The 14,362-nt window shown below is 36.6% G+C and overlaps 1 protein-coding gene and 1 pseudogene across 1 annotated transcript in view; one reads left to right on the top strand and one right to left on the bottom strand.

Moving 5' to 3' along the window:
• LOC107753140 (ribonuclease P/MRP protein subunit POP5-like) overlaps positions 1 to 1,822 on the bottom strand; it is a 4,213-nt pseudogene extending 2,391 nt beyond the window's left edge.
• Positions 1,823 to 3,470: 1,648 nt separating this feature from the next.
• The window catches only part of LOC107753139 (olfactomedin-like protein 2A), a 20,784-nt gene continuing 9,892 nt past the window's right edge, over positions 3,471 to 14,362 (top strand). The window contains exon 1 of the mRNA XM_016569264.1: positions 3,471 to 3,512. Within this exon, the coding sequence (XP_016424750.1) occupies positions 3,471 to 3,512 (42 nt within the window). The remainder of the gene's footprint in view (positions 3,513 to 14,362) is intronic.

Below are 14,362 nucleotides of genomic sequence, written 5' to 3'. Positions count from 1 at the left end.
ATTCCACATTGCATTTTGTGTTTTAAGGTTACAGGGTTACAACTTAATGGATAACATCCTGGCAGAAAATGACTAGTACTTTTTCAGTTTTTCCACATATTTTTTCTTACAGTGTACCTAACTGAACAACAATTATATATACAAGCTAATAACATGCTGTATCATAAATGTGCATTTATTATTGACCAATTGGAACTAGCAACTTAATGCACATTTGATTTTTTTACTGTTAGGCATCTTTTTCCAGCTCTCTCCAGGTTGATGTGCTGCTTGGCTGGCTAGCTGTTCAATGGTTTCCTCTTTTTGTGTAATTTAGTTGAAAATATGTGCCTTTTTTATCATTTGAGTCACTTTACCAACGTTGCTAAAAGTTGCCAAATACTTTTTTAAAATAGCTAAATTTGTTGCTAAGTGCTTTTTGAAAAAAAAAAGTTGCTAGGGTAGTCTGAAAAGTTGCTAAATCTAGCAACAAAATTGCTAAGTTGGCAACATTGGCACCTTCTGGCCTCTGTTCTCAAGGCAGGTGATGAAAGAAAGGGCAGACCAGATGAGTCGATAGTGTTTTTTCCTGCTGCGTATGAGGACCACTCCAGTGTGGGCGTTCAGGTATTTCACTACAGGAGATTTGACAAGATTTTAGCTTTCTGTAATGAGACATTGAACTGAGATAGCCTAAATAAATGTGATATCATGATACGTAATTGCGCATTAAAAATAACGGTAACTCGAGCACCAGTCTGTTTATTTCTTAATGAGCACAAAATAATAAGAAGCCCAGGGTTTACCCATCACCCCAATGTTGAAGAGCGCTGATCCGTAGTCGCCGTGCGCTCGGCTGACGGCTGCTCTGAGTGTGTGCTAGATGGTCCTGTCCTCCAGCAGCTGAAGCCTGCTCCGCTAGCAAACCTCGCAGAGCAAATACCTGGACGGGTCACAGAATGACGAGAGGTCAGAACTGTTTAAAAGTTAACAAAAACATTTGCTAAGTAACTTTTTTATAAACATTTGGATTCTAACACATTTTAAACAAAGAAAGGAAAAATGTCTGCATGTGTGTTTGCAGTATCATGTATTGTGGTGATGCTAAAAGGTTCGCATGACATGTAATGAATGATTATCTCAAGCAGAGTCTGTGTATCATAACATTGGTTTTAATCACATCATTTTATTCACATCGACTATATTGCAAAATTATTATTATTTTAATTGATTGTCTATTCTCTTTATTATTATATATTTAATTTTATTATGTCAAATTATATGTTATTGTGTGTCTGTACTTTTTCTTTGCTATGGAAGCTCCTGTCATCAAGACAAATTCCTTGTGTGTGTAAATACACTTGGCAATAAAGCTCTTTCTGGTTATGATTCTGAATAATGAAAATGTGTGTGTAAATTTTTTCCAGTTGAAACATTTACAGATATACAATCATGTTGAATTTCAGTCCCACAAAAATGCACGCCCTGAAAATACAATGCTTTAGAGTTAGGCACTGTTAATGTATTATTATTATTATTATTGCAATTTATTTAATAACATATTACCTGACAGAGGGCGCTATACAACAGCGAACACTTTACTTGATATTATATTATATTATATTATATTATATTATATTATATAGTGACAATACAACAGTTAATTCTGGTCCTTGAATTTAATTGGCCAAATGTCTTTTCAAGAGTGCTGATATTTAGTCCAACAGCACTGGGATTTGCATCACTCGACTTGTACATGTTCATAGCGTTCCAGATCAGAGTATGAGAGTGGTGCAACTGGACAGAAAAGCCCATATGGGAGAATGGGGGTTTTCACAGTCATTTTCACAGACAGATCACTCAGAATAAGTCAAACAACACTTAACAAATCAGCTTTCTCACACAATCTCCGCTCCCAGAGCTGTAGGCAACATATTTTGGCACATATGCTCTGGTCTAGATGACTCCTGGCACTGCCAATACATTCCAATCTTTAATCCTTGAGATGGCATGGCAATATAATTTAATTGGCATTTTAGACCGCTGACCTTACTGTAATTCCAGTCCAGCTTTTTTGGGCTAACACTGTAAAAACTGGCTACAATGCTAAGCAGCATGCTTTATAGTTTACATGCACAATACATTGTAAAACACTTTACTGAATAGTAAAGATGACTCAGATGAGTGAGTATATCAAACCTCAGCTGTGTTAACAGCGCAGCTGATGTTGCTGATACAACCAGAGACAGATGTCTTTCAACAAAGTTTTTGGACAGACAGCATGACCGTTATTTCCTCAGAAAACCATGACATTTGTTTCAAAACTGACCCTGATAGGGTGTGTGAGTGTGTTTTGGGCTCGATGCCTAGTATGGTAATTGGAGTCAAGTTCTGCTGGGGTTAAAAACAATGTATGTCTGCTTACACAGCTGTAGCACTTAAGAGCAGCCCTGTTGGTCCCAGAGAAACATGCCCTACCCTCTTATGGCTGGGTCTGAGGGTGTGTGTGTGTGTGTGTGAGAGAGAGAGAGAGAGAGAGAGAGAGAGAGGTCTTGACTCATTGTAAATGATAGTCACCAACTCAGTAACCCTAACTAATTGTGTTATGTTGTGATTTTTTTTTTAAACGTCTTTGTTGTTGGTTAAATGTATGAAGAGGTGAGGAGGTTAAAACAGCATAGGCAGGGCTGTGATAACAAAAACCTGTTACTCATGTGGGATAATTAACTGTGAAACCTAAAAATTGGTGTTTAAAAAAAGATCACAAACTAATGTGACAAATGTATTTGTTCTTTAGGCATTCATCTGCCATCTAGTAGAGGGTTTATTTCAAAAACATTTTTGATGTAATATCTGATTTGGTGTAAAAATCAAGTAAAAAGAATAATTTCATTGCGGCCGGCGGGCTTGCGGCAACCACATGTGACGACCCCGGGCTGGACTCCGCTTCGTCTAAAGTCTAAGTACTAAAATTACTAATGGAAATAAAAATAAATCAAAGCTAAATCAAAATATTAAAAGCACTAATTGTGGCAACTAAAAGTGTCAAAAGCAAAAAACGAAATTACAAAAATTTGAACTAAAATGAAAATGAAAATTGAAAATATAAAATAATATTAAGAAACACTAAAATATAATATTATATAAATAATACTAAAATGGCAGAGGAGTATACACATCTTAATCATTATTTTAATTCAAATATATGTAAATATATTTACAAATAAAAATAAAGATTTTTCAAAATCATGAATTCAAATTCTTTATTAAATTCAAAATCATTATTAATGACTACATATATTTAAAAATGCATTTAATGTATTTTTAATAAATTATTAGATCGGTGGGGAAAAAGCATCATGTAATTGACCCTAAAACAAGAGAAAAAGATACTTTCACAAGATTAGATTTCTATAGCAGTGATTTTCTTTAAAATCCAACTTCAAAACCATTAAACATTAACATGTAAAGTATACTATTATTAGCACACCATGCAGAAAATGAGAATAGGTCTCGGAAAGGATGCCAGGCAGGTAAGTTTAATTCAGAGGATTCATAAACAATCCTAGAGTTACCCATGAGAGATCATAAGAAGAGCAGAGAAACAAGGATGGAGGGATGAAGAATTATAGGGTTGATGCTAAAAGAGAACAGAGGCATGGAAAGGTCAGCCGCTGTGTTTTGTTAATATCGAACTCTATTGGTTGTAGTTTCATGGGACATTACCTCACACAACGCCAATTAAAGACTGAGGCAGTTCCTGTTTATGAAACTGTCGTATCACTTCTACCACAAGCTTTAAACTAGGAGTAACCGGGAACATCTGCATCCCATTTAATGCGTCACATCTTTTACCGAGCCGTCACGGTAATGATGGCCATAATAGCTGAAGGGCTGTCATATTTTTATCCAGACCAGACAGTGAACCTCAGAATGCTGCAACAATGCCAGTCTTCTTTTATATAGACCTTTATGTAAGACTTGATCTTTGACCTTAGTGTGTTCAGTGAATGAACAGGAAATGCACTGGTTGTGTGGTGAGTAAAATCTGGACTTTTAGTGGCCCTTCTGTTGGCAGCTACTGTCCATCCAGCACTATTATAACTCATGGCCTACCACAGCAGATGATGTTTGGTTAATGTTTATTTGCCAGCATGAACTTGGGCTATTTGCAGCAGCTTTGTGCAAAACATTTGGTTTCTCGGCATTCATTTTCAAGTGCTTTCTGCACTCTCTGTTAAATCAACAAATTATCGTTATTTTTTGATGTACATTTTGAATACATGGATTTTTAGCTGTAAAATGAATAGTTCTGATGCCAAATTTTGATTGGATAAGCCATTGTACATATTATCTAAAAGTGGCAAGTCCTCTGGTAACCGTAAACAGCATTCAGTTAGATTTATGAACTATGGGTGTGTCTCAATCAGCTCCCTAGTTAGTCAGTGCACTGTCCAGGGAGTCAGACATTTCTAGGTCAGTTCCACTTTCAAAATCGTTCCAGTTCGCTAACACATTCGTTCCATAAAAATTCCCACAATGCAGTGTAAAAGCTAGTGATCATCATACTCAGATGCATGATAAACAAAACAAGTCATACAAATCAAAACAAATCATGTGTCCTCCTGTGTTATACAGCATTGTTGATGATAAATAATAGTGATGTTTTAATGCACAAAAACTGAGTCATCAGTGTCCCAATGACTAGTGGATAAAAACCTTTCTGGTGCCTGAATTCATGTTCATACCATACAGAACTGGGCAGAGAAACAGCATATATTACTTACAAAAGAGCTGGTTATGCTGAACTATTAGTAATATATGTAACTCATTATTAAACATTGGTGATTTTTATTATATTGCTGTTGCTCTCATTGAATAAAAAAAAAAAGTTTTGCATCATGTCTACGAACACCCCTTGTCTGTGGTAAAATCACTGTAACTATACATTAATCACCCTCAAATTACATGGTGTCTTGAAATGAGGAGAGTGGCAGATAAACCATTGTGTAAAAGAAGTGCACTTAATTTTATTGAATGTGTACTTGTAGTGTACTTCAAATCTTAAAAGTATATTAAAAAACTATACTTGATAATATAATATTAATGAAATACAATGTCACTTAAGAGAACTTAAAGAGAGTACACTTTCATGTTTCTCAACACACTTAAGTACATTTATAAAAAGTGCTGGTTGTGCAGGTCTGTGTTTTAATAATCATTAATTAAGCTTTAAAGAAGCACACTTATTTTTTATGTGTAGATTTGCATATAATTGTAGTGTTATTTGTTCAAATTAAAATATTTTAAATGCACTGAAAACTTCATTATAAATGTCTAATTACAAATATATTTAAATGACACTTTAAGTTTCACTACAAATGACATTAAAGTATATTTTAGTTTGCCATATTTGCTTATCAGTACATTCGGCAGTACACAGTACAACCATATTTCAAAGACAATAGAAATTATTGACATAAATGATGAAATCACATATAAAGATGTACTTAAGTCCTACTTAAGTGGATCAAAAAGTGCAACTAATAGCATTTAATATAAATTTAAACTATAATACATTTTAATTTAATTGGAATTAACATAAAAAGTAAGTGTCTGAAAACATTAGATTCAGTTCACACTTAAGTTGAATATTATTTAAAGTGTTATTTCCATATTCTCTTTAAAAGTATGCTACAGTGTACTTTCACAAGGGAATACAAACATGCAATGGTTAAGAAAGCTTGCTTTATAATCAGGTAGCATTTAATGAAATCGCAGTCTGACTCTGTTGAGCGTGAACCATCTGTTTGACTTCCTCGGCCAGAATGTCTCACATCTCTTGGCTGTGCTGAGACTGAGAGCATGAAGCGATTGAGGTTCAGAGAGAGCTGTGACACATAAACAGCCTCAGTTGGAATGTAGCTGTGTGTCCCCAAAATCCACAAGTGCTCTCTAAGCTAGTTTGGGGCTAATTGACACGTCTGTTAATGGCATGTGTCTGTCTGTGTGTTTCCTGCTGGAATGGAGTGATGGAGAGTCTTGCTGTGTCTTCAGATCTAGATCCATTATTTTGTCTCAGTCTAAATGAGAAAGTGTCTTCAAGGCTGTGATAACTGCAGTTGGTTTGATACAATTATTGCACACTGATGGGATACATTACTCCATTGATTTATTATTTGTTTACAACTATAATCGGAGTTGTCAGACTTTTCTGACCCTGGGAACGACACCCAGACTCTACCAATCCAGCGACCCCACTAATATAAATTGTTAGCTTGTCTTGATTTGCTTGTATTGACTTCTTTTTTCTTGAAAACTGTTTTGAACATTGATAATAATAAAAAAATCTTGAGGAGCAAATCAGCATATGCTGTAAGCATCTGAAAAATCTGGATGCTGAAAATTCAGGTTTGCATCACAGGAATAAATTATGTTATAAAATATTCAAATAGAAAACAGTTATTTTAAATTGCAATAATATTTCACAATATTGCTGTTTTTATTACTGATAGATAGACAGACCCCAAATTGACCTTGGATCTAAATATTTTTTTTATTATTATTTTTATATATAGTTTAGTCATGAAACTCTAGATGGCGCAGTCTGATGTTTTGTTAACGTAACTGATGCTATTCAGAGAGTTAAACGACTTGGCACAGCTAATTGGTTCATGCTGCATATGCAGCCAATGAGCTTACTGCCTTGCATTTATATGGCTGGCTAGCATTCACTAGAGATCCCTGCAGCGCGCTTTCAGTGTTTCTCTGAAACCCTCCACCTTCCTCAACCCTCCACCTGTATAGATCTGCTACGGGTTATTTTATATGCTATTTGTGCAGCAGCAGTATGTCTTAAATACTCACGGCACTGTATCGCCGTGTGCATTGGCAGTAGCAAGTTCCTGTACTTGCTTGCAGCAGCAGCAGCAATTATCTACAACTACAGCAATAACCAACAGCAGCAGCAGCGTAGCAGATCTATTCTGCCAAGACTAAATACATTAACATTGTCATATCCATCACCATGCTAAAATCTTCCGAGAGGTGTCATGATTAAAATATGTTTAGCCGAATAATGAAGGCACACTTGATATGAACTGTGACCCTGGTGCACATCAAAGAGATCTTTGTCATTTCAGAATGCTCTAGACAGTTTCACATGTTTCTTTTAGTGTGGGATCATCTGGAATTCTAGCCATAAACTTGCTTTAGTGTTATTTCAAAGCCTTAGATTAAAGGAAGAAAATGAGCCGGCCACTGACAACACCTCATTGAAAGAGAGATCAGACTCATAATCTGAACTGCTTTACCAGGCATGAGGTTATTGGGTTAAGAGGCTTTTCAGGAAAGTGGCCAATGTTGACAAATGCTCCTGCCAAGTATTTTTGGAAAAACAACTCTTATCTCAGGATAGCAGCCCATTCCCTGTTTGGTCAGTTGTGACTGCTACAGTTAGACCAAATGTCAGTGTAGCAGGTTTAGATAACAAATGTGTTTGTTTGCATGACCTGCAACTGTTGGAATGCTATGTATTTAGTTAATTATATAGTCTATATAAATCTATATGATACAACCTTCATTTTAATGCAGCCTAATTAATTGTGTGGGGGGTTTTTTTGCATTGAGATTGAACTTTACTAAAGACTCTCCTTCATTGAATGGTGCAGATATAGATTTAATGCATATATGCATGTATTAGAGAGTATTTGGGAAGCTATAGTTTAGATTATATTAGATATCTTATAGAGAGCATACAAAGAACTGAGTATGCCTTGATGCCTGATGCACACCAAAATGACCATAACACACTCGTTCATTCTGGTTAACAAGGGCTCTTATTGTCAAAGCCCCCTATGCCTTAAACACAAGTGTTACAGGACTTTTCACCTAATTAACTCGCTTGAACAATAGAAGCTATTCTGGGGTAATTTCATCAGAGGTTGAAATGTGTTTTTGAGAAGTTGGGCAAATTACTGTCACAATAAATATTTTTTAATGTCCCCTATCAGTCTGAGCTTACACAAAAGAACAGCAGAGCTTTATTAAATCCTTCCACTTCAAGCTGACAGTGGCCCAGTTTTTGTGTGGCACCCCGTGTGCAGTATTGTGTGGTTGTCATGGAACTACATGATTAAAGTCTCCAGAAGGACTTGGACTTTAAGCCCTGTTATTAAGAGTTTTGATCCATCTCATATTTGTAGTGCCATGCTATAGTGACATGCAACAAAAAAAAAAAAAAAAGGAAATGTAGTGGTAATTTTCTGTCAGGACATTATCCATTATAGTATACCGACATTTCCGTTAAGTCTAAAACACAGTGCAATGCAGTGCAAAATTACAGGTAAAACACCTGCAAAAAATCAATACAGAAAATTCCTTCATTCTAATACAGTAAATTGTGCCCCATTTTTACAGATTTTTTATAGTAAAATAGGAAAATGTGTAAAATGAGGAAATTCATAGGAATTATTTTTCCTGTTCTCAAGTGCTGATTTGAAATATACTTTCTTCCTTTTTTTAATGCTGATTGATTAACTCAGTTTGAGTTAAAAGAAATGGTATGAAAAGTTCGATTTTTTTAAAGGAACTATAGTAATATAGTTTAAATATAGGCTGGTAGAAATATATATAATAGTGACATGACCACAAAAATTGTCATCATATGCTATTAATATAGCATTTGATGTATTTTATTATTTAATTTTATGTTTTATTTTTTAGTATTTAATTACATACAAAATAGCCATGTCAGCAAATGGTGTACCGCTCTTTTATTTACTTACTTTTAATTTACTAGCTCTTTTAAGTGGGTATTCTGTACTATTCCTCCTTTCAGTGTTTTTGGTGGTGTTTTAGTGTTTAGGTTCTATTTTAACTTTTTTTTATGGCATTTTTAGCCATAGTGGGAGCCACTTTAACAAGGGTGTTTTACCCCATCTTTTCATTTATTTGACAATTACTAGCAAAATACATATTTAATCACCTTAAACAAAAATGAGTCATAAACAAGCTTTGTTTTGAAATATATGTTATAATTTCAGGGATTCTTATATGCTGACATAAAAAAAAATACCTCATTCACAACCTTTGCACATGATGGCCTCATGGTTCAGGACAATCTTGCAGCACTTAACAACAAACAGGTGTTTAGGAAAGCACTGTGGTGTCTTTATTTGCTATTTAGTGTTTTGAGAGCGGAAAAAAAAACAAAAGGTCCTTTTACCCGGGAGCCTTTAGCTCCGCTGTACCCGACAACGTGGCAGTTGCTAGATCAGACAAATGGATGTCTCAAAGACGGAGCGGATCTTACAATGAAGAATTGTAAGAATTGTCATATTGTCTATATGTATTAATGCCAACCAGAAAGTAAAGTAAGACTGAGGCACTACAGCCATCCTTGAGATTGTAGTGGTCTTAAAGGGATAGTTCACCCAAAAATGATAAATCTGTCATCGTTTACTCTCCCTCATGTCATTCCAAACCAATTTTGGGCCCCATTGACTTTCAAAAACAGATGAAACATTCTGAATATCTCCTTTTTTGTTCCACAGAAGAAAGAAAGTCATGCAGTTTTACAACAGCATGAGTGTGAGTAAATAATGACAGAATTATTCATATTTGTGTGGACTGTGCCTTTAAGACAAAGCACAGCTTCTGCCATTCGGTAGAGTAGAGCGTTATGCCAGCTAATTCATATTCACGAGCCAAGCAAATAAGGTTTTGTAACTTTTCAGATCGTTCTTACGCTCCTGTCTTCAGTACATACTCAACAGCAGCAAGTTGTTTTGGCAGTCTGAGAAAAAAAAGAAAAAAGCAGCACATCTGTGCATCATTTACTACTTCTTTCTCAATCGTATGCCATCATTGCGCATTTGTCCGTTCTGTGGATTCTGCCCCCATGGCTCCACATAGTCTTTTCGCTTTTACTGCTACTGTTCATGAAGCTCAACTGATTAGTGCTGTCAGAGTCAGGTAGGTATTACGAAAGCAGCTTTATGAAGTACATGTGGCTGACATCTTCGAGAGCACGGCACCATATATGGACAACTTCCATATTCAACAACACCTGGCTTTTATGAAGCCTCATATCAGTCCAATTACTCCTTTATGGCACAAGTACATACTCTGTAAATGATATTCACATGTAACTCACTGGATGCCATGCAAGGCTGTTATTGAGAAATGAGAGATGTTCTGTCAAACTGTGAGGTGCTGCAGGATGTGTTTTAAAAACAAGCTGTTTATGGGAGAAGGTGCAAATCCACTCAGGTCCCATCGCTGGGCTGAATTTATGGGAATCTCAAGCCCCAGGCTGTCTTCAAAGCCAGTGCAATGGTAAAAGCTAGCGCTAACTGACAACAGATGCATGCATGAGAGAGAGAAAAGAGTCTTTTCCTGTGTCTTCTCCAAAGGTAGTGGTCTTGATTCATAAAATGTAGATACTAGATAGATTTTTGTGTGTGTAACTTGGAACTAGAGATAAGATTAGGAACTGATGTAAAGTGGAACAGATCCATCAAGTAAAAGTATGTGTGTGTGAGGGTATGGTAGGGAGTTCAAATTGTGGACAAACGTTATAGGGCCTAGTAAAGTTTCACTGCAGTGGGTTCCTCCCAGACCAGAGTGTAACGGCTGATCACTTCCAGAGCATCAGGGCTCAAGCCGACAGGCAAAGTCTGTTACGCTCTTCAATGTAAATTAGTAGCTTTTTGTTTGGTCATATACTATAGTGCAGAAAGGCTTTAAACTGATTATTTAAGAGAGGCATGAAAGGGTTAAAATCTTGTTTTGTTCCCAATTGCACAACATGCAATTCCCCTAGCACTTGAAGGATTTAGTTTGATCTTCATGTGAAGGGTTGCGTTTCCCAAAATCATTGTTAGCCGTAGTGTTAACTATGGTCGCAAGTTACACTGAACTCTATTGGTAACGACGGAACTTGCAACCACAGCTGCCTTTGGGAAACACACCCCAGGCTATATATATTTAAAAGCATTAAAATGGAGATTTTGGACGTTACCACCGCAACAAATCTGTAACATGTATATACAACTAGTTGTAGTAGACCAAAAAGTAAATTTTTAAACTGTAGATACAATTCAGTAACAGTAAATTATTTAAATAAATTCAAAATAAAGCAGCTCACATATTTACTTCGACTTATTGAGGTTGGCCAACATTTTAAGAAGGTTAACTTACCTTTATTGACAAATTGTTAAAAACTGAGACTTTTTATTGACATTTAAGATGTTCAGGCCTTAATTTGGCATGTGTTTAACACTGTGTCTACACTGGAAGCGGATAGGTGACAGAATCAGATAGAACCCATTATAATCAGTGAAACTGTCTACAGTGCAGCTTGGCAAAACCCTGAACAGTAAAATTATGCCCTGTTCTATATCTGATATACTCCATGCACTTGCGCTATTTCCGAGAACAGTACAAATGGATTTGGATCGTTCACTTTGACATGTTAGTATATGCAGCCTCAAGCTATTGCGGTGCAGCGCATTTACTTTTAACACTTTTTCAAGATATTCAGGCCTGAATTTGGCATTTTTAAAAATGTTCAGGAGTTAATTTGGAATTTTTTAAAGGGGTCATATGATGCGATTTAAATTTTTCCTTTCTCTTTGAAGTGTTACAAGCTCTTGGTGCATAAAGAAGATCTGTAAAGTTGCAAAGACTAAAGTCTCAAATCCAAAGAGATATTCTTTATAAAAGTTAAGAGTCAACCACGCCTACCTAAAACGGCTCGTTCTAACACGCCCCCACATGTCTACGTCACGATGTGGTAGAGGTCTGCTACCCGACCCGAGCCCGACGGGTCCCGAAATATTTTCGGGTTTTGGTTAATTTTTAATGAATAGCTTCGGGTTTCGGGTTAATGTTTAATGAATAGCTTCGGGTTGGGGTCGGGCTCGGGTTTATAGCTAAACTAAAACTATATGCAGGCTACGCTGCTTTCATAGACGCACGCACACACATTATTGCACACGACAACACAGCACGGTAACTTTTATTAGTAAAATAGCTTCGACAGGCTACTGACTCGCAACGTTATATTTCTCTGCAATGAGGGGATAAAATCGCTGTTTTTGAAGGAACTAAGCCTCATTGCTTGGAGAGAGAGACGCGTAGACACAGGTTCACACATGCAACTTTCATCTCTCTCTCTCTCTCTCTCTCTCTCTCTCTCTCTCTCTCTCTCTCTTGCTTGCTAATTCAAATAAATTATATAATTAGCCCAATTAATTCAAATAAATGCGATCTTACCGCACTGCATCTCTGTGTCTGATTTAAAGCAGGCCGAATGCTAACGAGCCTTAACTGACGAAAATGACCATAATTTGAACGGTGGAAGAATTATAGTCTTGTCGTATACAACTATTCAAAAACTAGGCAGAATTTGTGACCGCTGCACGTGATGTTCATAAACTTTCATAAGTGGTGTTTTTTCTTTTGCCTTGTGAACTGGCCGAGCCTTAATGATTCTGTTTCTTTACATGTATTTGCTTACTGACCGTTGCATGCAATCGTGAAATACAGCATTTTTTAAAAATTGGCTATTCGTTGTGGGGAAAAAAAAAGATTTCTGGTTCAGTTCGGGCTCTAAATTTAACTGTGCCGCTCGGGTCGGGTCGGGTCGGGTCAGACGATCTCAGGTACGGGCCGAGTTCGGGCTTCACTTTAAAGCCCGTGCAGACCTCTACGATGTGGGAAGATTTGCTAACGCCGCCCAAATGTTCACGCAAAGAAAGAAGGCGTAGCTTTTATTCTCGCTGTAGTATTGTTGCTGCCGCCGCCATGTCATGAAGGCGCTGTGTGTTTCGTTGTGAAAGCGAAACTACTTTGTTTGGCCTTCCAAAAGAGGACGATATCCGCTTCGTCATCAACGCAACGCGTAAAAAGACAGTATAAGTCATTATAATCCGTAATTATGTCCCCACTGGATGCAACAAATGCCTCGTTTATAATGGGTTTTAATGTTTTTGTCTTGTCGCTCCGGCCTGACAGGGCATCATCACAATATGGTAGGAGCGTTTCCGTCACATTCGTGAGGTATTCGGCCAATCACAACGCACTGGATAGCTGGCCAATCAGAGCACACCTCGCTTTTCAGACCGATGAGCTTTGTAAAAACTTTGTAAAAAAAAGTTTCAGAAAGGCGGGGCATAGAGGAGAAACAATAATGTACAGTATGTGGAAAATAATGTGTTTTTTAACCTTAAACCACATAAACACATTTCATTACTCCAAATACACAAAATAATGTTATTTTTAGCAACATCATATGACCCCTTTAAAGATGTTGAGGCCTTTAACATTTTCTGAGATGTTCAGGCCTTACTTTGACGTCTTTTTAAAGATGTTCAGGGTTTAATTTGGAATTTTATAAAATGCCCAGGTCATACTTAGACATTTGTTAAGATGTACATGCCTAAATTTAAAATTTTTAAGGATGTCCCCATCTTAAATTGGCATTTTCAAAGATGTTTAGACTGTACTCTGACATTTTTAAGATGTTCAGGCCTTCATTTTTAAGATGTTCAATCCTTACTTTGGCAGTTTTAAGATGTGCAGACCTGAATTTGTACAGTGTTTATGAAAAGTTGAATTAGCACAAGATAACCTTTCTACTGGAAGTCAAAATTATTTTCTCTCAATAGGAAGCATGCCACAGATGCTGTTGATTACAACAGAAAATCATTTGCCCCTCAAAAGCTAAAACAAAAACAACAAAAAAAACACACTGACACAATTTTGTTTATTTTTCCAAAATGAAAAGAGTCTAACTTGTTTTCTGTGGTAATCAGCAGCATGCAGCAGATGCTGTCCACCGAGCTTAACCAGAAACATACACATGGCAGATTTTGATATCGAAGAAGAGTCAAGTCACCTTTATATAGTGCGTCCGGAAAGTAATCACAACGCTTCACTTTTTCCCCACATTTTGTTGTTACAGCCTTATTCCAAAATAGATTAAATTAATTATTTTCCTCAATTCTACAAACAATACCACATAATGACAATGTGAAAGAATTGTTTAAAATTTGCTAATTTATTAAAAATAAAATACGTTAAGAAAAAAAAATTAAAATCACATGTACATAAGTATTCAAAGCCTTTGCTCAATACTTTGTTGAAGCACCTTTGGCACAAATTACAGCCTCAAGTCTTTGAGTATGATGCTCCCATTCTTTTTTGCAGTACCTCTCAAGCTCCATCAGGTTGGATGGGAGCGTCGGTGCACAGCCATTTTCAGATCTCCCCAGAGATGTTCAATCGGGTTCAAGTCTGGGCTTTGGCTGGGCCACTCAAGGACATTCACAGAGTTGTCCCGTAGCCACTCCTTTGTTATCTTGGCTGTGTGCTTAGG

Source organism: Sinocyclocheilus rhinocerous, unplaced genomic scaffold (genome assembly GCF_001515625.1).
Source record: "Sinocyclocheilus rhinocerous isolate Xijiao unplaced genomic scaffold, SAMN03320098_v1.1 scaffold20, whole genome shotgun sequence".
In the NCBI taxonomy this organism is placed as follows: Eukaryota; Metazoa; Chordata; class Actinopteri; order Cypriniformes; family Cyprinidae; genus Sinocyclocheilus; species Sinocyclocheilus rhinocerous.
Note: the sequence above shows the minus strand (reverse complement) of the source record. Positions and strands in the feature narration are given on the sequence as shown.